We start from the raw sequence: 23,020 nt of genomic DNA, 5'->3' as shown, positions 1-23,020 counted from the left end.
TCCATAAAGTAGCTCTTCCTCCATTTGACTATTGTATAGTTCCAAATAAATCACTGCATAATGAGCATGATAAATGCATAAAATATAATTAAAGCCTAAATATGTAAGTTGAATTTGTTTGAATGATCAAACGACATTAAGGAGCTAGAATGTGAGATTGTGTTTTATAAGGAGTTTATAATTTTACGATTTATAAATAATTTATTGTTATTTGTTTGAATGCTTTTTATAATTTTATATTATATTTTATATATAGGTGTATATATATATTTTTACAATTTTTCTTACCGAATGTAAATAACAATAAATTTTATCCAATAATTAAAATATTTGTTTTAATTTAAAAAATTATCCCCCCAAAAGGTGAACGTGCAGGTTTATGGGAGATTTTAATATTAATTATGAAATTATATATAGGAAATTAAATTGGAAAATGTCGCATGCTTGACCTATAATAATACTCCGAAGTCATTGCAGAGGAGGAAGAAGAGTAGTTGACTTGGAATTAAGTAAAACGAAATTTGCAAACCCAACGCAATAATTGCACATTAAAATAGTTCTGATGATAAGTAAGAGTGGACACACACACACAATATTAAGAGCAAGATTCTTTTTTCTATCCGAAGGAAAAACACACAAAGAATCTCAATTATCTCCGGCGCATCTTCCCAATTCACAGTTTTAAATATAAGTGGATGAGCATAAAAACAATTTTCACAGTTATATATACCGTAACACCGATGTTGAATCTAATCAATCAGTTGATCTAGTTGGTTCAAAGCATACAGAAGTCAAGTAATCGTTGGTTTTGTAAAAATACTTTATATTTTTTGATATTTAATCTCTTAAAAAAATACTTTATATTTTTTAACTTATGGGATGTGTTGAGTTTTGGTCGCTTCCTGAGATGTTGAGAAAAATTAGTGGTTAGGTTTTGGTTATATTTCTTTAGATTCAAATAGGGTAGCTAGGAAACTAGACCATTTGATATATATAATTTAGATAATAAAACATAAATATTAAAATGGGCACTACGTACGTATTGAGATTATATTTAATTCTGAAGCCGACAATTTATCATAAGATGTGATGCTTTAATTTCACTTTAGTCTAATTCCTTTATTAAAAAATATAAAATATTTTTTAAAGATTGAATGTTTAAAAATATAAAATATTTTTAACTTTTTAAAATGTGATTACTATGTTTTTTATAAAATATCCTTATTGATAAATTATTTTATATTTATTTTATGATGAAACACTATATTCCCTCCATTTTTATTTGTAGGAGAAAAAAAATTGAATGGCACAATTTAAAAAAATTGATTAATTATATTAATTGTGTTTGTAAATAAAAGAATTGGACTACAATATCATTCATTATTTGTATTAATCAAGTCTTCATTAATTGTCTCTTATGCCTTCATTAATTGTCTCTTATGACTATAAATGATAAAATTATGAAGAGTAATTTAAAAAGTTTGCAATAAATGCTTTTTGAAAAGTATAATTTTGCTTATAAAAATGATAGTTTCTCTTTCATATAGAAACAGAGGAAGTATTAAATATAAATAAATATAAAAAGATAAGATTGATTTAAAAATAAGTAATTACTTTATTATGGATAAGATTCTATTAAAATATTTTATATTTTTTAATAGAAAAGTTCTCATTCCATGACATGTCGAGTTTTGGTCACTTATTGAGAGGCTAGGAAATATAGTCAGGCCAAATCTCTTGAATTTTATTTCAATCATGTCTTTTCTAGATGTAAATACAGTTAAAAATCATGATTGTTTAATTTGAAAATGATCAAAATTTAAAAAAAAGGCTTAAATCACATTCTAAGATTATATATCTTAGGTAAAAATAAGATTATATATCCTAGGTCACGTTTATTTACTATAATAGAATGAAATGAAATTGATTAAAAAAATTAATCATTTAGTTCATATAGTTTTAATTCAATTGTAACTCAATCCCTGAACTTTAATTCATTGTACCTTAGTTTTTATAATTTTAATTCGGTTATAACACAGTTCTTAAACTATTTCTTTCACAATTTAGTCCACATAGTTTCAATCACTTAAATATTAATTCTAATATTTTAAAAAAATAAAATTATAAATATTAGAAATATTTTAAACTTTTAATATTTATTTAAATATTAAAAGATTAAAATTATAATATTTTACACTTTTAATATTTATAATATGTTGAACTTTTAATATTTATAATATTAGTAATAAAATTATAAAGATTAGAATTATGTTAAAATTTATTACTAATATTTTAAATTATTAAATACTAAAATTTTAATATTTATAATATCTTAAAATTTTAATACTTAGAGAGAATTACATTGAAGCCCCACATAAAGAAATTAATTACATCAAGTTCCATTGACAACTGAACTAAGAAGATTACTAATTAATTGTGTTGTCAATCTCCTTAATTAATTATCAATAGACCTTATAGTAATTAATTTTTTTGTGTGAAACTTGGATGTAATTCTCCCTAATATTTATAATATTAGTAATAAAATTATAAAGATTAGAATTATGTTAAAATTTATTACTAATATTCTAAATTATTAAACACTTTTAATATTTATAAATATTAAAACTGGTTGAAACTATAGGGATTGAATTGCAAGACATAAAGTTTAGGGACTGAATTACAATTGAGTTAAAACTATAAAGATTAAGTTAGAATGAGTTAAAGTTTAAGGATTAAATTACAATTGCGTCAAAAGTATAAGGACTAAATGATTAATTTTTTTAAAAATAAAGATAAAAATAAGATGATCAAAGAGAATAACTGAGTACAATCAAAATGGGAGAGTAATTTAATTCATGAGATTTTTAAATGATATGATAATTTTCATATTTATAATATATATTAATAAGTTTTATCATGTTTATTATGAGAGGAAGGCAATTGAGTTTATTTTTATCTTGATTTTTTTAATTCATTTTATTCTATTATATTCTAGTAAGGAAATAAAACGTTAATTCTCAAGTTATTAATTTTGACTTGAGAGGACATGCTTATATAATTACCTTTATTGTTTTATTATTTTTAAGAAGTTCAAAAAATATGTGATAAATGAGTAAATTATTATTTAAACTTTAGGTCCAATAGCATCATAGGCCTTAAACCTATTTATTATGTAAATTATTCCCTCAACTTTAAAAAATGATAAAAGTTGTTAACAAAAGTTAGCTTTCATAATTAGTTAACTATAAAATGATAAAAAAAACTAAAAAATTGTCTAAAAGGACCAAAAAAAATTTTTGGTCTTTCATTATAATTTTTTTATCTTTTTTGTAATTTTTGAAGTTTTTTTGTTTTATAATTTTCTTTTCAACTAATTGTCAAAGTTAACTTTTGTTAAGAGCAAAAGTTAGATTGTACTATTTTTAAAAGTTGAAGGAACAATTTACACAATAAATAATTTTAGAGTCTATGATACTACTTGACCTAAAATTCAAGGATAATTTGCTCATTTATCAAAAAATATATGAAGATATTTTATAAAATATAGACCTTTGTATTATTTTTTTAATAAAAGAGAGAAATTATATTAGGGTCTTGTATTTATAGTTAGGAGATACTCCCTCTGTTCAAAAATGTAAATTATTTTTTGAGGAGTTGGATGTTAAAAAATATAAGATATTTTTAGTCTTTTGAAATGTAATCATTGTCTTTTTTTTAAAAGTGCTTCTAGTGATGAATAATTTATATTTACTGTAAGGTGTTTAATAGAGGTAAATATAGAAAGGTAGGGTTAGTTTGAAAGTAAGTAATTACTTTATTAAGAGTGAGATTCGATTAAAAATATTTTATATTTTTTAACAGAGAAAGTAAGATACAGAGTATTGATGTAAATAGAAATTCAATCATTCAGTCCATCTTTATGTAGCAAAAAAAATTTATATTATAAAGGGATGATGAAATCTTTTTTTACTCTCTTAAATTTGTTTCAGTTATTAATTTAATTTTTATCAATTTAATTCTTTAAATTTGTCTTACTCATCAATTTAGTTCTCATTATTTGGAGAGAATGAAATATACTAATATTGTTAAAATTTGATAACATGAATAACAAAAAAAAATGTTTACAGTCATGTACATTTTTTAAAACATTTTTATACATGTATCATATTATAATGGTGGGTTGAATCTACTTTAGTTATATGTGAAATAAGAAAACAAATTATATTGATTAATTAATTAATTAGGATCTTTTTGCAAAAAATTAATAGCATTAATTAAAGTCTTCTTTTTCATGAATACCGGTATTAATTGTATAGTAAAGAGGCATTATATAATAAAAAATTAAAACTAATAAAAATATTTTTTTTCTACAATAAAATAAATTGATTTAAATTGGAGGATAATCTTAAGAAATAATGATAATTTTTTTATCATTTTAATGATACAAATCATTTTTAACTATTTTTTTAATCTTTACAATGTATACATAAAAAGTAGGGTAAACGGACAAAAATACTCACAAAATAGTCAGCCATAAGCACCCAATATTCTAAAGTGACGAAAAGGGTAAAAATACCCATAACGTTATATGGATGGGTGCAAAAGTAACTAAATCGTTAAATTTAACCTAACGCCGTCAACTTTGACCATTAAATGCTGACTGTGCATGCCACGTGTCAATCTTTACTGACGTAGACTAAAAAAAGAGGCAAAAATACTCAAGAAGTCATCAGTCAAAAGCAAAAATATCCATAACATTATCAGAATTGGTGCAAAAATGATCAATACATCCAATTTCTTAAATGTTGACTGTTTAATTGATGCCTAAGCAAAAATTGACTATTTTTTATTGATGTAGACAAAAAATATTTAAAGATGAATTTTTATAGATGTTGATTAATCATTATATAAATACTTATAATGTCACTTTAGTAGGTGCAATAGTGACCATTTTGTCAAAATCAATGCTATATGATTTCTTTCCATCACCACGTGTCTCGTTCCTTTCCTTTCTCCCTCTCCACTCATTTTTCTTGTCTGCAAAACATGAGATTTAACATAGTGAGATAGGTTGTTCAAAATCAAAGATCGAGACTAAGCATATCTAGCTTAAAAATATTATCATAACCTTAAGCAATTGCATTTACAATAGATTCAAAAGTTTCAAATAATGTTCTCTCTGCTGCAAAGAAACAAGTAATTTAATTTGATATTAAATCAAAATTACATTTTCTCACATGATATTCATACAATAACCCATTAACTTTTAGAAAATTTTATCTAGGAATATTTTTTGTCTACATCAGTGAAAAAATAGTCAACTTATACTTAGGTGTCAGCTAAATGGTCAACATTTAAGGGATTGAATGGATTGATCACTTTTGCACCAACTCTGATAACGTTGTGGGTATCTTTACTCCTGACCGAAAACTTTGTGAGTATTTCTGCCTCTTTTTTAGTCCACCTCAATAAAGACTGACACGTGGCATGTACAGTCAGTATTTAATAGTCAAAGTTGACGGTCTGATTACTTTCGTACTCATCCATGTATGTTATGGGTATTTTTATTTTTTTTATTACTTTAAGATATTAGGTGTCTGTAGCTAATTACTTTAAGAATATTTTTATCCCGTTACCTTAAAAAATATCATATATTTGGGCTGAATAAGTAAAGGTAACATGTTAATGTCAGGCATGAAGGAAACAAATTCATTGGAAGATAAGGGTGGCGTAATGATAGGAAATGATGTTCATAGACTTTTATTTTGCGATAAGGTAGGATGTATTTTCTGTTGCCACTTGTGAATGACGCATTGGCTTTGTTCTTAAGTCAAATCGACCGATGTAGCCTTTAATTTTTAACCGTGATTTCACTAAATTATAATTAAAGAGGTCAAATCAATATCATCTTGCTGACATGAAAACAAATCACACTAATCACATACTAGTTGCTTTATTTGTTCTTATGAATGGCCTAACCTAGCAAGAGCTAATAATAATTACTCCTTACTTTGTTTATTTGCATAAGTGTTGTTTTATTAAAAACAATTATATTTAAAATATAATTGAATATTAAATCTGAACGCTGTTTTTTATAAAGATATGACATATTTTGTTATGCTTAACACTCATTGGTCGATTACTCATAACATTGATTGCTTAGTGGATCACAATCCTGGTTTTTTTTTTTTTGTTGGGGGGTGTTTATACTGGGTGTTGTGAATTTATTTGAGGGCTCATGCACTTATAACAGCTTGGGCCTGACCGTGTTGGTTCTTTTCATATGGATTGGATGAACCTTCCTAATGGCAAAGAGAAGATTGACCCAAACGAAAAGTTTTTGTGACCGATTAGATTTTGTAGACACTTCACTTATAATCCAAATCTTAAAGATTATTTAGTTTGACGTCAACAAGTAACAACGATCAAATATTTTGATGGAAAGAAGTAATTATCTGATTTTAATGGGCTTCTAGTCTGAAATAGAAACCAAATACACAGTGATTGAGTTACTGGCACTGATAGTTTGCAAACGACATGGATTTCGGTGTCGCTGAGCACTTTTGATGAGAGCCCAAAGTTCCCAATCCATCGTCGTTTATTTCATGAATCTTTATTATTATATCTTCTTTTCAAGTTTATTAGATTAAGCTTACTTGGTTAAGTTTAAGTCTAAGTTCGTTACGACAATCGGTCCCACGGTGATGTTATAGAATGAAGGTGGGTTAGCTTTAATGAAATTGCCTCGTTATGTGTTTACTTTCTTAAGTTAACAATGGTATGAGAAAATTAAGGAGCTTAGTTAGTCGAGTGGAAGTGGATTTTTTTTTTTTTTTTGGGGTAACTTGAAGGATCATTCTTTTACCGTACGGCTTTATTTGTAATTTCTACGCAAGTTAAGGGGAAGCATTGTTTACTTTTGCTTAAATTATTCATAAGACGGGTTGTGACCGTGATTTATATTCTTTTATCCATATTTTAAAATTTTTAAATCCTTGTTACAGTTGCATGGTGTGAGAATTTTAAGTGAGAGTTGAGTTTATTGAAATATATAGACTATTAGTTATCGCGTGTAACAATAAATCACTATCAGTGAGTGTACTGATTAGGTTGTTTAGGCATTTTATTAATAAAAAAAAGATTAATTTTGTGCAATCGGTTAGAACATGTACTATGCGCATGTTTGGATAATATCTTCTTTTGAAGAAAACCAGCCAATTTTATTAACCCCAAAAAGTAGTTACATGCATGGAAAGAGAGTCTTTTCACTTTTTTTCTCTTCATTTTCTTCCACTTCCTCCATCCTCGCCATTTATTAATTTTATTATTTAAAAAAATTATTTAATAAAATAATTTGAATGGTGGGAATAGAAGAAGGGGAGGAAAATGGACGGAAAAAAATGGAGAGACCTCTCTCCCTACATGCACTAACCAAACACAAAAGACAAAATACACAAAGCTGAAAAAACAATCTCCAAAACCAGAAACAAAAATAGAAAGTACCAAAAAGAAACAAGAATCTCATTTATGCATGTTTGGATAATAGATAAATTAGTCCATTGGTTGAAAAAAAAAATCTTGTGCCTAAAAAATATAAATTAAATTTTTAAAAATTTAGGAATATGACTGATTCACATTGATGTATAAGGAATTTATCATTAATATATTAGAGTTTATCACTGAAATTTTAAAAATTTATAAAATGATTATCATTGATATACAGCAATATATTATGGATGAATATAATAAATTGATCATAATGCAAAATATTAAACTGTTTGCTTGATTTTTGGATAATATCAATAATCATTTTTAGAGAACAAAACCATAATTATATAAAAATATATATAGATATCTTTATTACATGTTGAAATTAATTATAAATTCAAAACCATTCTTTTTTTAAAAAAAATCAAAATACTCATTAAACTCATTTGATTTCCGATGGTGAAAACAAAAAATTCAGCGCTACAACTAATTGTATTAATCTAATAATATACTTATAATTAGACAACAATTAACATGAGAAACTTTTATATAGATCTCATGCACTATGTCATTCATAATCCAACCAATAAACACATGACATTCAGCTAGTATTAAATATAAATTAATTGAGACATGATATGAAAAAAAGGTAAGAAATTAAATAGGCATTTTATTATAAAAATAAAGTTATTAAAAATAATAATTTATAGAATTTTATTTGATTGAATGGATATAATTTTATTGAATGGATTAACATGGTGATGCTGGGTCTATCTAAAATTTTTTCCAACGTAGGGCAATAGATGCCATAAATAATATTGGTAACCATTACCATTCCATTTGTGTTGTAACCTCTGAAACTGCACATGGTACTGCAACTCTGGCTCTCTCCATTCTCCCATGGATCCCTCTCGCCATGAAATCATGTTCATGATTTCAAGCTTCGTCTTCGTTAACTTCTTCACCCGGGGTAACCAATGAAGATCCCACATTTTCACTTCTCTTACTTCAAATCGTTTAAGTGGACTTCGTTCATGTTTCTTCTTTCGGGGTCTTTCTGATTCAGGAATCACCATTGCCGGCGAACACCAACTTGTACGTGAAAAGTAAAGACAACCCATTTGCAGAGGCCATCTCTGATCCGCTCTACAAGCTTCATCTCCGAGAAACCTTGGAGTTCGTGAAGTCGTTTCCTATGTCACACAAAAACGTCCTCGACGTTTCTTCTCAGAGAAGAACAAGAGTAGAAGGTCCTTCAACCCCAGGAAGACCCATCCTTAGCTTCAGAAAGAGCAATGTTTCTTCGAAATGGGAAGACGCAGAGAAATGGGTCATGGGCAGCGATGGCTCCCCTGGTTGCACAACAAAGGCATTAGCAATATCATCATCATCTTCAGCGTCCTCCAATATCAGAACATCATGTGACAACGTCTTCAAGGTACGCAACACTGCCGAGGATTTCTCGGAGAAACCGAGGGCCACACAGCAAAAGGTGTACAGAACTGTCCCAAGATTTCAAATTTCTCCTGCAACTTTGGACCACCATGAGGTCCCTTCCCCAACAGACATAGTGCTAAAAGGTAGGATCCCCTGTTTCCTTGCTTTCATTGCAAAGGTTTTGATCTTGGATTCGTTGAATTACCATTAAGACTTCAACTTTGCAATATCTGGTTGCTGAGATAGAAGGTACAAAGAGTCAAATGTTGTCTTCAACTCGGTGAGAGAGGCTTGTTTATTTCAGAGTATTTTATCCTCATTTGGACTCATTTCCTCTACGAGTTCATTGGAAATTGAAAAGGGTGACTGAGTTGATTTGAAAATTCATGTCATGTTTCATGCAAATGTATGTAATGCAGACAAGTTTACAGACAAGAAAGGGTCAGGTTTTCCTAATTTCAGAGACATTGGGACAGAGACGACTCCTGTAGGAAGCTCCACAACTTCAAGGTGTGACAGACCATTCAAGAGCTCATCTCCTGCTCGCCATAACACTCCTGCAAGTAGGGCTAGTCCAATGGCTTCTCAAAACCCTAATTGCAGTAGCAACATTAGCAGTTGTACTAGTGGCCTTATTCAGCTACAGGACTGTCATGTTGCCAAGCTGCAACTGGGAACAAAGTTCGATACCACTGTGTCGAATTGGAGCTCAAGGGAAGAGGAAGAGGAAGAAGCTTCAAAGAGCTTGAGACATCATGCTAACCAAACCCAGAAAGCTCGTTCAGATTCCATAACTGCCGCTTGGGAAGAAGAGGAAAAGACAAAATCTTGTCTCAGGTGATTAAACCTTGAAGCCTTGGCATTCAAACCATGCCAAGATTATAAGCGAATTGTAACTTAGTTAAGATGTTAATTAATTAATTAAAGTTAAACGATAAATTTACCCTAAGGTCTCAGCTATAGGTCCAAGACCTTCCAAGATCTTAAACTCATTTTTATTATAATGTTTCCTCTCAACATTTAAAAGGGTGGAATAAGACTATTATAATTAATAAATGTTAACTTTAACTATTAGTTGATTAAAAAATTATAAAAAAATATTATAAAATTTTTTTCAGTTATCTTCTATAATTTTTGGGCCTTATTTATAATTTTATTAGTCATTTTATATCTTTTTTTTTTCAGGCCAACTAACGAATAAAATTAAATTTTATTAATAGTAAGAACAACATTATACTGTTTTTAGAGGTTGAAAGGGAGTAACATTACACTTAAAATAAATTTAGGTTTTCAAAGACTTAAAATTTAAGAATGAAATTGCCCATTAACACATTAGTTAAAAAACCACATTAGTGAAATACTAACACAGTGCTATATGCTATGTAAAGCCAAGTAAACGTATCATATATAGGACCAAGGTGTCAAATTGACCTTTTTTAAAGATCTTTGCTTTTTAGTTTTGTGTGATTTGTATGGTGAGGACTTGATTGCGAAGTGAAGGTGCAGGTATCAGATTGAAGAAACGAGGATACGAGCTTGGGTAAACCTCCAAAGTGCTAAAGCAGAAGCTCAATCAAAGAAGCTTGAGGTTTATATACCCTTTATTCTCTTCATTTCTTTTCCCAATAATCCCTTAACAAGTTCAAGAACACAAGCGATTGAAACTGAGGAATGATAGAAATGTCGTGGTGGTGGCAGGTGAAAATACAGAAGATGAGATGGAAGCAGGAAGAGAAACTGATGAAGAGAATGGATGTGGTGAAGAGGAGAGCAGAAGAATGGAGAGAGGCAGCAAGAGAGCAGCACACGATGGAGAAGGCAAATGAAGAATCTCAAAACATATTGAAGAATCCATTTTCAAGTCGTCCTACTTCATGTGGTTGTCTTCCATACACTAGTATGATGCAATCAAAGTGTGGCGCAAATCATACTTAAATATATCCCCGTAAGGCTGTTCAGTAATAAAATTCATATCTCTCTTTTGTTAATAATTGCGATAAGAAACATTTTTGTCTCGAGACTATTTCCTCAAAAACATTTGGTATTTTAAACTTTTATGTAATATAATTTTTTTATTTAACTTTTGAAAATTGAGCATTGGATAATTTGTTGTTAAAAAAGTTAACTTTAATCATCAGACCCAAACAATTCTACAAAAGGATCTCTTAAATTACAAAAAGTACCCATGAAATTATAAATAAATACCATATAAAAAAATTAATATCGATTAAGTCCCTTTTTCATGTCAAAGGTAACTTTTTTAATGATAGAATATCCAATACATCATTTTCAAAAGTTAAAAAAAATTGCACCACATGAAAATTTAAGATACTAAACACTTTTAAGTGAATAGTTAAAGGATAAAAATGTCTTTTAATCCTTTATTTAAAATAGAATCTATTACAAGTTATCCCTACCTAGTAATTCGATCTATTCTAAGTTTAGTACATCAACTTGTCTTGATTATAGGACAAAATTTTAAAGTTTTACCTAATCTTAAATAGATACTCCCTTCATTTAAAAATATAAGATATGTTTAAAAGGTTGGATATTAAAAAATATAAAATATTTTTAACATTTCAAGATATGATTAATATATTTTTTTAAAATATGTCCTTAAAAAATAAATAAATTTATATTTGTTTTTAAATAAAATATTTTATTAAATAGAGATATATAAAGATAATGTTAATTGAAAAATAATTAATTCATTTGTTGGCAGTGAAATCAGGTTAAAAATCTCGAGAAAGCAAAGGGGCCTTTCATGTCTGGGACGTTGGCAGGATATGGAAGACTACAAGTCTATTCGCATCGTATCAGAAAGACGCATGGGAGAGTTACGTGAAAGTGGATGCACGTAAAGTGTTTAGCAGTTCAAATGGCATCCGGCCTTTTCAGACACCAGATCAGACACATGCGAGTTTGCGGATGACGCAGACAATACAGAAACAGAATCCCAGAGAGAACAAAAGCGAAGCTCTAAGTTTAACTGCTTTTGGCTCTTCAGAATCTTTCTGTTTGATGTTGCAGAGGACCAGACCTGATTCTATGTCGTGTGTCCAATCTTACACTCATTTATTCCACTTTCAATCTCATCACTGCACGCCTTTCCAAATGCATGCTCAAATTAACTACACGTCCCGAGTTTTGTCTCAGAGAACCGAGTACATGTCCTCGTCAAACTGAATTCTGAAATATACTCATTAACATCCACCTTCTGTTTTAAACTTTGATCCAACTCTCTCTCAAATTTATTTTCTTACGAGCATAATTGTGAAGCTGTCAAATTGATTTTAGGTGTTTAATATTTTTATATTTTTAATTTATAAAATTATGTTAATTCATTCATAAATTCAAACTAAATATAAATTTTGTTAAACTCCTAAATTTACTTTTGAATTTATCGTTTTTACATTTTTAATTTATAAAATTGTGTTAAATAATTTATAAACTCGGATCAAATATAAGTTTGATTAAACTTGTTAAACTTGTCAATTTTTTTTAAGTTGAATAAGTTAAGTATATACTATAAATAATTTAGTTTATAAAAGTTATAAAATATGGTTCAAAGGAAAAAAAAATCTTGAAATATAAAAACTAATGTTAATAAAAAAGAAAATAAAATACCAAAAATAAGTTTCTCTATTTTAAAATTTTTATGTCTTGTATATGATAATTTATCAATGTAGATAAGTTTAATTTCAATGATTATATTTTTAATATATTTAAATTAAATTATAATCATATTTTAACAGTTATTTGTTAATAGAGATAAACTTTTATAAGTTTACGATTTGAGTTTATGATACGAGTTTATATTCCTATCATAAGTTTACTTAAAGTAATGAGTTTAATAACCTTTCTTGGGAGGGAGTGATCACATAATTGGTTTTTTTTTTTGTTTATTATTATTATTATTATTATTATTATTATTATTATTATTATATAATTCGGATATAAAACATGGTGTAAATGCTATTAGCCTTCAAAAACATGTATTTTCTTTTCATAAAACGTTTAATTTAATTTATATTCTTAAAGCATTTTTTCTGAATTATTTATTTAAATATTTTAATTAGCTTTTATGTGTTTACTAAGCATTGTGAAAATCAGTGTAAAAATGTTAAAAAAAATAAATGTTACATAATTCTTAGCTTACTGTGTTATGAACAGAAAAGTTATCACTGATTCAGTTTTAAAGCAAACAGGAATCATTCTAATTAGCGAGAACATAAAAAAAAGACGAATTTAATACCAGATAAAGATTTTTAAAAAGTATATAAATATTAACAAATTAATACTAAGTAAGGATATTATTTTAACAAATATTCAATTTGTCTAGATCTTTGTTAAATATTAAGTTCTTTCAAAGTTCTTTTTTGGTCGATATCGTCCTTTCTAATTAAAATGGTGCCACCATTCGTAAAATATGAGGAGTTTTAATTTTTCACGCCTCCATGCTAATTTTTTCAAGCATAGCTCCTTTTACATTTCTCTCACACAATTTAATTGTAGGCTATTAGCATATTATTTGATATTTTATTTATTCACTATTAACCTACTAAATAAACTAAAAGATATTGTTAGTTTATTAAAAAATTTTATTTTTATTGTTAAAAAATATAAGTCATTTTTAATTAAATCTCAACGCCCAATAAATTATTTATATATCTTTAAATTAATGCCATTTTTATATTTTTTTATTTAATAGGTATTTTCAAGATTTTAAAAACCACACAAGGGATTGATTTAAGGGTTAATAGTTCAATCATGGTTCAACAGATTTTGATTAATTTAATGCATTTTAAATTTTATACACAGAAAAATCATAAGATAAATTCATCTATAATCAACAAAATTAATATTTAAATAAAAATATTTATATAAAGATAAGAAAATTATAAGTTGTTTATAATTTTTTATTTAAAATAATAGTATTTTAGTATACTTCATTTCATCTTCCTATTTTTTTATAAGCATAAATAATATTAATATGAATCTATAAATAGATGTTTTTATCTTTCCTCTCATCTCAAATTGCTTCCCGCCTTCTACTCTATTCTTTAATAATTTTTTTGATTCTATTTATAAATCACTTTGAACATGTTTTATAGAACTAAAAAAAATATTAAATCTCATTAACTTTATCTTAAAATTTAATAAATTTTTGCCTTCATCCCTAACAAATATTTTTAAATTTTATTATTGATATTTTTATTCAAAACATTTAATAAGGGTAAAAAAAAGAGTATTAAAAATTGATAAATACGTTAGAAATAGGATTAAATTTTTTATTTTTTTTCTGTTATATAAATAGGATCAGAGAAGTATATTAATATTTAATAATATTAAAATGGAGCCATTCACATGGAAAGAGGAAAGAAATCTTACGGCAGAAAAATGAAGCAAATTGATCCGTTGGACTAACACACACATTCTTTCTATTAGATGACACATTCGTCTTTGTTTTTCCTTCCTTACTCTTTGCTGCGGACTGCCGAGTTGTGGAACTGCAGCTTCATTTTTACCCTGTCTAATGGCTTGATCATAAATCCTGTAGTTTTGTGAAACAAATCTAAGGTGAACTTTTGCTGCAAAATGTATTCTTATTTGTTTTTTTTTTTTGTAAATCTCTTTCATCCTTCAGATTTTCATCTTTTCTCTCACACATCTCAACCCTTCCTTGCGTTCCGTTATCTTTTTCTAGATACCATCTCTTGATCAGCCAAACCTATCAACTGTTTGGTTTTCACTGTTTTTTCAATTCGTTAACTGGTTTGATTATCTTTCAGTTTTTCTATCTCACACGAACCAGACTGATGATCGGATATTGGTTGAATTGGCCAGTGTGGTCTAATTGTTAAAATCTTAGATATTTCACTTAAAAATAAATATAAAATTATTTATTTATTATTGACATTTTTTTAAAAAAAACACACATCAACTATATTTTAAAATATTAAACATATCTCATATTTTTAAACATTAACTCCATAACAGGAGCATTATTTTCTTTTAATTCGGACTCACTCTCCAAGCTCGACCCCTGACCACTAATAAAAAGTTAAGAGATTTGAGCTTCTAATTACTCATTAAAATATAAAGGCCGATTTTGTCACAAAAGCCATACTAGAACAACCTTTTCATTTTCTTTAAAATTCTAGTTTCATTAACTCAACTGTTAATTTGTCATTAACTCACCAAATTTAATATTTTTAACTAAAATGTTCTTCCATAACATATATATATATATATATATTTCATGACACTTTCATCACATTTTAAGTTTTTAAATTTCAATTTCATTTCCTTATTTTATTATACAATTCATTTTAAACTCTATTTTTAAAACATTTATACAAATATTATCATACTTATTTACAAATTGTTTAATTTAGGGGTAGAAAAGAGAAAAATTAGACAAATAAATGGTAAGGGTAGATTAGCAATTTTAAATTTTTAAGAGTTAAAATAAAGTTTAAGTTCTGAAAATAAAAGATTTTTTTTTTCAATTTTCACAAAATTGAAAGTCTATGTAATTTACATATCTTGGAATTCAAAACATACAAACACCTATAAAATTAGAGAGATGGAAAAAATTAGAGATCGGAAAAAAATAAAAAAGAATCCGATAAACAATGAATTCAAACACACTCATAGTCCCTGAGCGTGCGTGAGGTTATCATTTTTTTTTTTTCATTTCAGTCATAATTTGAGTTCAAAAGTTTTCAAATTCCCAATTTTATGCAATCCCTCTGCTCAGATTTTGCTTGTATGCTTGCAGATACAACAGCAACTAGCAAGGAATCCCAATGGCATTGAAGCTGCAAAAGTAATTCTCAAGTGTTCGATAGGTAATGATTTATTGAAGTGGGCATGCTAATCCCCACCACTATCTGCAACATCTGTTTCAGTTGTTCAAGTGCGCCCAAGATTGTTTGGAGGCTGTATAGCTCACCCAAACGTATTCGTTTTTTCTTTCTTGGCTTCCATGGCTCCCGACACAAGGAACCAGGAAGCAATGGGTTAAATGCCACCCAACACAAGCAGTTTTCCCCCCTTTCTGTTGAATTATTACTGATTGCCAAAGAAAGATACAAATGCTATCGCATCTAGAAACTCAAAGTCTAGTACTGTCAAAAGTTGATTGGCTATCCTTATTGTGATGGAAGAAACTCAACCAGGAATCCTCAGTCGCGAAACTCATCCATGAATTGTTTGTGGAACTCTGTCAAGCCGGTGACAATCGCTGGAATCTTCTCTTCTTGAGGCAGAATTGTGCACCTGAAGTGCCAGGTCCCAGGAACCTTACATGACAACGTCACAATCCAAAATTAAGCTGATAATTCCCAGAGAAAGAAAACTTTGGTGTTCTTTTGAAGTGTATGCTATATCAACTCAAGAAGTAAAATTATGAGGTGGATCAAATATTTTTAGATGAGTCAATAATATGATGTTGAGTAGCAAGACATATCCACGTTATGTTTTCGGAAACTTGTAGATGTGTCTTTTCAAATTTGAGCCATTTACAATCTGCAGGTTCCTTTTCAACTTCCAAAATCAGAAATTATCCCTATAAACTTCGGCGATTTAACATTTAAAACCTATCCACAAGCATCACGACCCCATCAAATTAGAAGTAAACAAGGGCAACTATAATGCTCGAAAAACTTTGTGCCAAATTGAAATGTGCAACTCTAAATTCTAAAATTCCCTAATGCTATAAGGGATGAAAGTTAAGGGGTAATTTTTAATTTTTAAAGATGAGGGAGGCTGTTCACAAAGCCTAGTCAATCGCGAGATGAATGGAAAAGCAAATTGGTTATAACAAACGACAGTTTTATTGATCAGTAGAATATAAATCCAATGCAGGAAGAGACAGGTTTTGTTTTACTGTGATAAATCAATAAAAACTAACCTGTCCAAAACCAGAACCAGGGACAACAACAACTCCGGTGGCATTAAGGAGGCGCTGACAGTAGAAAGCATCAGGAGCTTTTTTAGCAGCCTCTGCAGCTTTGATTGCCTTTTCAGGGAGGCAAATACGGGGAAATAGATACATTGCCCCTTCTGCTTTGTTGCATGTCACACCCTCTAGATTGTTAAATGCTTCTTCCAGTGTCTGAGTCGACAATATAAATCCAAAAGATTAACAAACAAAAATAAATATTTAAACAAGGGAAAAGAAGAACAAAAGGGGGCTGGTGGCAGTCACTTTGCAGCGTTGGACACTCTTTTCAATATGATGTTTGCACAGGAGATTATGTGAAATGGGTAAAGAGAAGGAAGCTTGTAAATTGTTTGGAATATTACTCTTTTGACATGATTAATATACAGTCCTCAAATAGAATGACTAAACTAAGTTCTTTTTTCTTTTTTCTTTTTGGCAACTGACCTTGGCACGCCTAGCAAGAGAAGATAGAATTCCATCTCTCTCTGCAACATACGACTCATAGGACTCATCTCCAACCTGAAATTCAGAGTGTCATATGGGAATTGCAATTGATACTAGTGATAGAATGTTCGGAATTTCATGACCACATTCTCAAAATAAAACAATTGTATTGAAGGATATTTAAAAATAAATGTTATGATCCTAGTATTACATTGTATACTTGCCCTTTTAATTAAAAAAGTATTACATTGTTGATTGCAAATACATATGGGATCTGATCTACCCATTATTGACACACCTTCCTAATTAACAGACTCAACTTGCCGATCCATCTAATGTGTTTTTACACGGATCCCAGATTGAGTTGGTTTTGAGTAAGCTAAAGGCACAAAAAATTTGCTGAAACATGACCGAAAACAGTGCAGAATATTCTAGAGCAAGTCTATCATTGTCAATCATTGTAATATACCAAGCTTCTTCTAACAGAAAGTGAAAAAACATTGCCTCCATGTTGCAACAGCTTAGCTTCCGATCAACTTTTTGCTCTCTATACTATAATCCTAACTTATACGCCATGTTGTAGTCCACCACAAAATATACAAAGGCCAAAAGAAAACGACAAGAGTAACACTTGGAAAATGGGTCAGGTCTACCGATTACAGAGTTCAGAGTTTTTCTGAGGATAGAAATCATCAGTGTTAACTGCTTTTAAGTCTACTTTTAACCTCTTCCCAGAAGTTACTTCAAGCCCAAAGTTGCTGCTCTTGTACAAATTGTATCTTGATTAAGATCTATCTATTTTCTTTCTAGATTATTTTTCTGAAATTAGGGGCGTGGAGGGACAATTGGTGTGACTTTAGAGAGGCAAAGAAGTGAAGAACTAACCTTGGGAGGGCTCATGACCAGGCTAGCAAGAATTTGACCAGAGATATTTGAACAGAGATTCACAGAGGCCACCTTATATATCTGTTCCCTCACATCTGCGGAAAACCCAGTCACCTCCATATAACCTCCTCGTTTCCCACACTCTCCATAATAGCCTGAAACCAAAGAGAATGACATTCTGCATTGGTATAGATCCCATGACATTATTGTTTGTCTATCCTTATTGTGATAAATGATTCCTTTCACCAACTTGCCTTTGGAAACTGATTGAAAAGACACCAAAGATAGGTCATCCTCACCATAGCCCATAGACCGAGATACCTTCTTGAAAGAATGAAATTTTTTCTCAGGAACATAAATATTTTCTTGATACACCTGCAAAATAAAGGTTTCAGTTAAAGTGCAACGCACTTTTATTAGTGTATGAAATTCTCAGGGAAAAAAATCCAGTTACCTCATCAGCCAAGAGAACCAAACCTTCTTCCTTGCAGAATTTCACAATATCCCGCTGGTTTTCCTCAGAAAGAACCTAGAAGGCATGACAGAAAATCCATGTTTTATTCTTTAGCAAGCTTAGCTTCAAACCTTAAATACTCTCTTGTATTAATATCACTAGTTTCACTGCAATTCACCTGCCCTGTTGGGTTTCCTGGATTTATAACAACCAAAGCTCTAACACTGATGCCCTTGGACTTGGCATTCTCCAACTGGTTCTTGACCTCAGGTATTTCCAAACCCCAGCCAGTTGCTTCATCAAGATAATAAGGTACCTTCAAAAACATAATGGCAAAGTTATCCAATGATAATATAATTTAAAATGAAATTTACAGCACAGTTTTTTCAATTTGAAGGTATTCCTAGCCATACAAACATGCAAGGGCGATTTTAACCCTTTCAAATCAGTGCAGTGAAACAAATTAAAATATGATCAATCTAATTTAAAATATGTATTAATCTCGTATGTGTATAGACCTACCAGAGTGCCACCATGGAGGGCAATTGAAGCTGAGTACAGAGGATACTGAGGGATGGGGCACAAAATACCATCTTTTTCTGATCTTATGAGCAATTGCATCATCATATGGACCTGGCAAAATAGAAAAGATAATCATCTTAAGTTATTCAGATTGAAAATGAAGTTGGACCAGTGCTGCCATCTAAATTTAGTGCAACAAACCCTCAGTAAATGAGGACTCAAAAGTCCCATTATCCAAGCCCACCAAGAAAACACTTCATGAAAAATTTAAAGTTGAGTTACCGCTGGGCTTGCACCATCAGTCAAGAAAATGTCAATGGGATCAGCAGGAAAACCATCACGATCTTCAATTCCGGCTGCAATTGTATCACGCAAACCCTTGATACCCTGATATGAGAACAATATTTTCATGATTATTCCATGTATATCAATCTGAGGCAAGAAAATATAGAGAAGATGGTGCAATCACAACCTGACTATGACTATAGGCACCAGTAGCTCTTCCAGGAATCTGATCTAAAATCTGCCAAGCTTGCTCTATTGCATCAGCACTGAAAAATATGTCAAAAGAACAACTATTAAGGCAAAAATTAACTAGAAAATACATGAAATAGAATTATCAAAAATCCACACCACAGATAATTTATTAAGATCAAAATTTAAGTGGTAAAAGAAGCTTTTAATTTTTTTCGCACAAGGTAAACTGCAGCATTATGACAAGGGATTAACAAACTGAGATTTACTCAAATTAAATGAAAGACCCATAATTTTAACTTCTTATTATTGACTCTATGTCTATATGAACATGTAAATGGACAAAAGCCAAGCAATCATATGAATTCCATAGAGAAAACACTATTACTGCACTTTGTTAATTGCAGCCAGCAAATATTTGCGATTGTAATGAAAAATTCATGCTCTAACAATCTAGTTTCATGTCCAAAAGGGTATAAGCAAAACTAATATGATACACTTTACATATGTAAAACTGAACTGAAAGAAGTGAAACATTATGACATTGAAAATATTGATCTACCAGGTTTTTAATTGTAATAATTTCCAGATTTGACACAATCCACTATGTTTAATTGTTCCGATACCTCACTGTTGATATTGATCTCAAGTACCTGAACAAACCCTGTGTTTCACTTTTGTCCAAGATAGCTGGATGGTCGCATAATGCAAGAACCTATAATACATATTAGACTGTCATAAGAAGGATTTCTTTAATGGTATGAACACTGCTGCATTTCACCATAAAAATAACAGCAAACCAACCTCTCGGAAGAAAGTTATTGGCTGCTGGCCAAGAGATTGAGGATTGCCAATGTTGCAGTAAATTATCTATTTTCAGACAATAGACAAGTCAGAAAAGACAGAAAAACCACTTAAATTAAAGCATAGAGGATATCATGTGGAAAACAGTACCTGGTCAAATGGATGAGAGCCTGAATTCGCCTGTAATTCTTCTTGCAATTTCTGGAGCATTGAGATATCGCAAGGTATCGGTGAAACCATTTCATGTTGTAATCATTAAAAAAAAAAATATTGGAAACTTGATAGCATCAAATGCGGCTTTATCTTTCAAGCTATGGTTTCAAAAAAGCATTGCTATCAGTGACAGTGTTGAAATAACATTAAGGCAATGTTTTGCCAGTAAAGGATCTAAAACGCTTCTGCAGATGTTTAACAACAATGACAAGAAGAAGAAGCAGCCTTATCCCACTGGATGGAGACATGGAATCAGCTATACCTAGGAATATTTACCTAGACAAAAAATAACTTTTCAACGAAAGCATTTAATCCTTTCAAGATGTACGACCAAATCACATTACCTGGGCCATGGTAACGATTTCTCCTCGAACAGCATATTCACATTCCAGAACCTGCAGGAAAAGAAGATGGTTTCAGGCAAGCACAAGTATAACATGGTGACAGCATTACCAAAAAAGGATCCTTAAGTGCAGACGTAGCACTCCATTGGATAATCGCCAACACTGAAAACCACATGGTAATGAAAGTTGAATCTCACTCCAAGTAATCAGATGTAAGAGACTGAATAGAGGAAGGAGCTATTAATCGTCATCAGTCCCTCTACTGAGAGACAGCTATAAGAAACTGAACGAAGTTAATTCTTAAAAACAGCTAGAGAGAAATAAAGGGGATAAACAAAGGTCAAACTTAGTTCTAGATCTCAAATGTTAAGTAGCCTAGAGAACTCAATATTCCGCGCGGCTAAAAAATGAAAAATGATACCAAAAGAAAAGAGTTGATTTTTTTAGCTGGGGGGAAACACTCATAATATCATCAAGCAAGAAATTCTTCATCAACAGCCATAAACTTCAGTTCAACTCAGGAAACCAAAAAAAAAAAAGTCATTGGATGCAATCGTACAGTTCCAAGCTCGCAACTAGAGATGATAATATCCAAGAAAAAGGATAAGATGAAGAAAAGAAAGGACATACTTTGGGATTGATGTTCTGTATAGTAACAGGAAAGGATGAATCAGAAGGAGAAGAGGCCATGGAAGAAGAATGGAAGCAAGAGAATGGAGAGGCGAAAGGAAACGGGGGTGAGTGTGAGGGCAATGCTGCAAAGAACGGCTCAAAATGCGCCTGACTCTGTCCGCAACGAATTTCCGCATCGTATATAAATGGGATTTTAGGATGTGATATTTCGTGGCATTAGAAAATTTTGGACACGATATCAAGAAAAGCAAGCCCTGATCTCCGGGCGCCCACAGTATATGAACTGAATCTACGACTCGACCAACCTCCTCATCCCGCTCCTAATTTTCGTGCTCCAGGAGCCACCTTGGTCCATTTCAGGGAAAAATTACATTTAAAACCCAATTTTTATAAATCATCCGAATATCAGCAGGATCACAATAAAGTTTATGTGCTGCCAGTTACATTCTGGGGAGTCTATTTGAACTTCATTTATAAAATTATGATATAAATTTTTAAATAATATTTAAAAAATAATTTTAAATTATCCTTGAAAGAAAAATGTAATATAATATCATTTTCAAATTTATTATAAAAGAATATATTTAAAATTTTATACACTTTTATTTCTTGTATTTTTTTTATATTAATATTGATGAAACTGATAAAAATTACTTATAAATAGTATTGGAGTAATACATTGTTCACAAATTTAAAAAAAAATATTTATTTTTATATAAAATGTGATTTTAATTGAAGAAAATCATGATGAAGCCCTTGTAATCATTCAAAATTTAAAATATCCAGAAGTCTCATGAAATCTCTAAATAATTATAAGTTCCTAAGGATCTAGGATAAATAAGATTCAAATGATAATAAACCAAAATACCAATGTTATAAAATGCCTTATTAACAACTTAGCAGTGGCCTTTATTACAAGACAAAAGCTATGAACAAGTAAGGTATCTAACAGTTACAAGTGTGAATTGTTTAATTTTAAAGAAAACTATGCATATAATAAATTTGCATTTATCACAAATAATACCTCACTTATCAATAGCATTTGTCATATGATGAATGGTTATTGATTATTGTCAATATAGCATATTATAATATGAATATTTTGATCATTGTCATTTCAATCTTTTGAGTTTGGTGGAATCATTGGATATTTAATGAGAACTTCATGGTTTTCTCTTTTAATGTGGGAAATATAGCCAAAGCTAATAAGAATTGCAATTACAAATTTAAAAATTTAAAGGATTCTACGTAGTTCTTTAAGAAGATACTCCAAAATTTAAAGGATTATGTGGAGTAGCAAATAATTTAAATTTAAAATGTTCTTAAACTAATTATTTCCAAAATTTTCTTTCGTGCAATGAATTTTATCAA

At 29.8% G+C, this 23,020-nt stretch overlaps 1 protein-coding gene and 2 pseudogenes across 1 annotated transcript; 1 reads left to right on the top strand and 2 right to left on the bottom strand.

The window, feature by feature from the left end:
- The first annotated feature begins 5,694 nt into the window (after positions 1 to 5,694).
- Positions 5,695 to 12,111, top strand: LOC129290928 (uncharacterized). Its single transcript, XM_054927992.1, has 6 exons — positions 5,695 to 5,775; positions 8,555 to 9,068; positions 9,345 to 9,762; positions 10,432 to 10,513; positions 10,624 to 10,838; positions 11,709 to 12,111. Exons 1-6 carry the CDS (start codon positions 5,695 to 5,697, stop codon positions 12,109 to 12,111), a joined length of 1,713 nt encoding a protein of 570 aa, XP_054783967.1.
- Positions 12,112 to 15,722: 3,611 nt separating this feature from the next.
- On the bottom strand, positions 15,723 to 21,906 carry LOC129291570 (alanine aminotransferase 2-like; annotated as a pseudogene).
- Positions 21,907 to 21,958: 52 nt separating this feature from the next.
- The window catches only part of LOC129290927 (pectinesterase 1-like), a 5,102-nt pseudogene continuing 4,040 nt past the window's right edge, over positions 21,959 to 23,020 (bottom strand).

This window comes from Prosopis cineraria, unplaced genomic scaffold, assembly GCF_029017545.1.
Source record: "Prosopis cineraria cultivar Desert tree isolate PC_DT_omini unplaced genomic scaffold, ASM2901754v1 PC13, whole genome shotgun sequence".
Classification (NCBI taxonomy): Eukaryota; Viridiplantae; Streptophyta; class Magnoliopsida; order Fabales; family Fabaceae; genus Prosopis; species Prosopis cineraria.
The sequence above is the reverse complement of the archived record's forward strand: the minus strand, read 5'-3'. Positions and strand labels throughout refer to the sequence as shown.

Excerpts from the sequence above, each read along its gene's own strand:
- LOC129290928 (XM_054927992.1), top strand. The coding sequence starts at position 5,695 with ATGAAGGAAACAAATTCATTGGAAGATAAGGGTGGCGTAATGATAGGA. Across the intron at positions 9,069-9,344 it reads AACAGACATAGTGCTAAAAG|ACAAGTTTACAGACAAGAAA; the intron begins GTAGGATCCCCT and ends TATGTAATGCAG. Across the intron at positions 9,763-10,431 it reads AAGACAAAATCTTGTCTCAG|GTATCAGATTGAAGAAACGA; the intron begins GTGATTAAACCT and ends GTGAAGGTGCAG.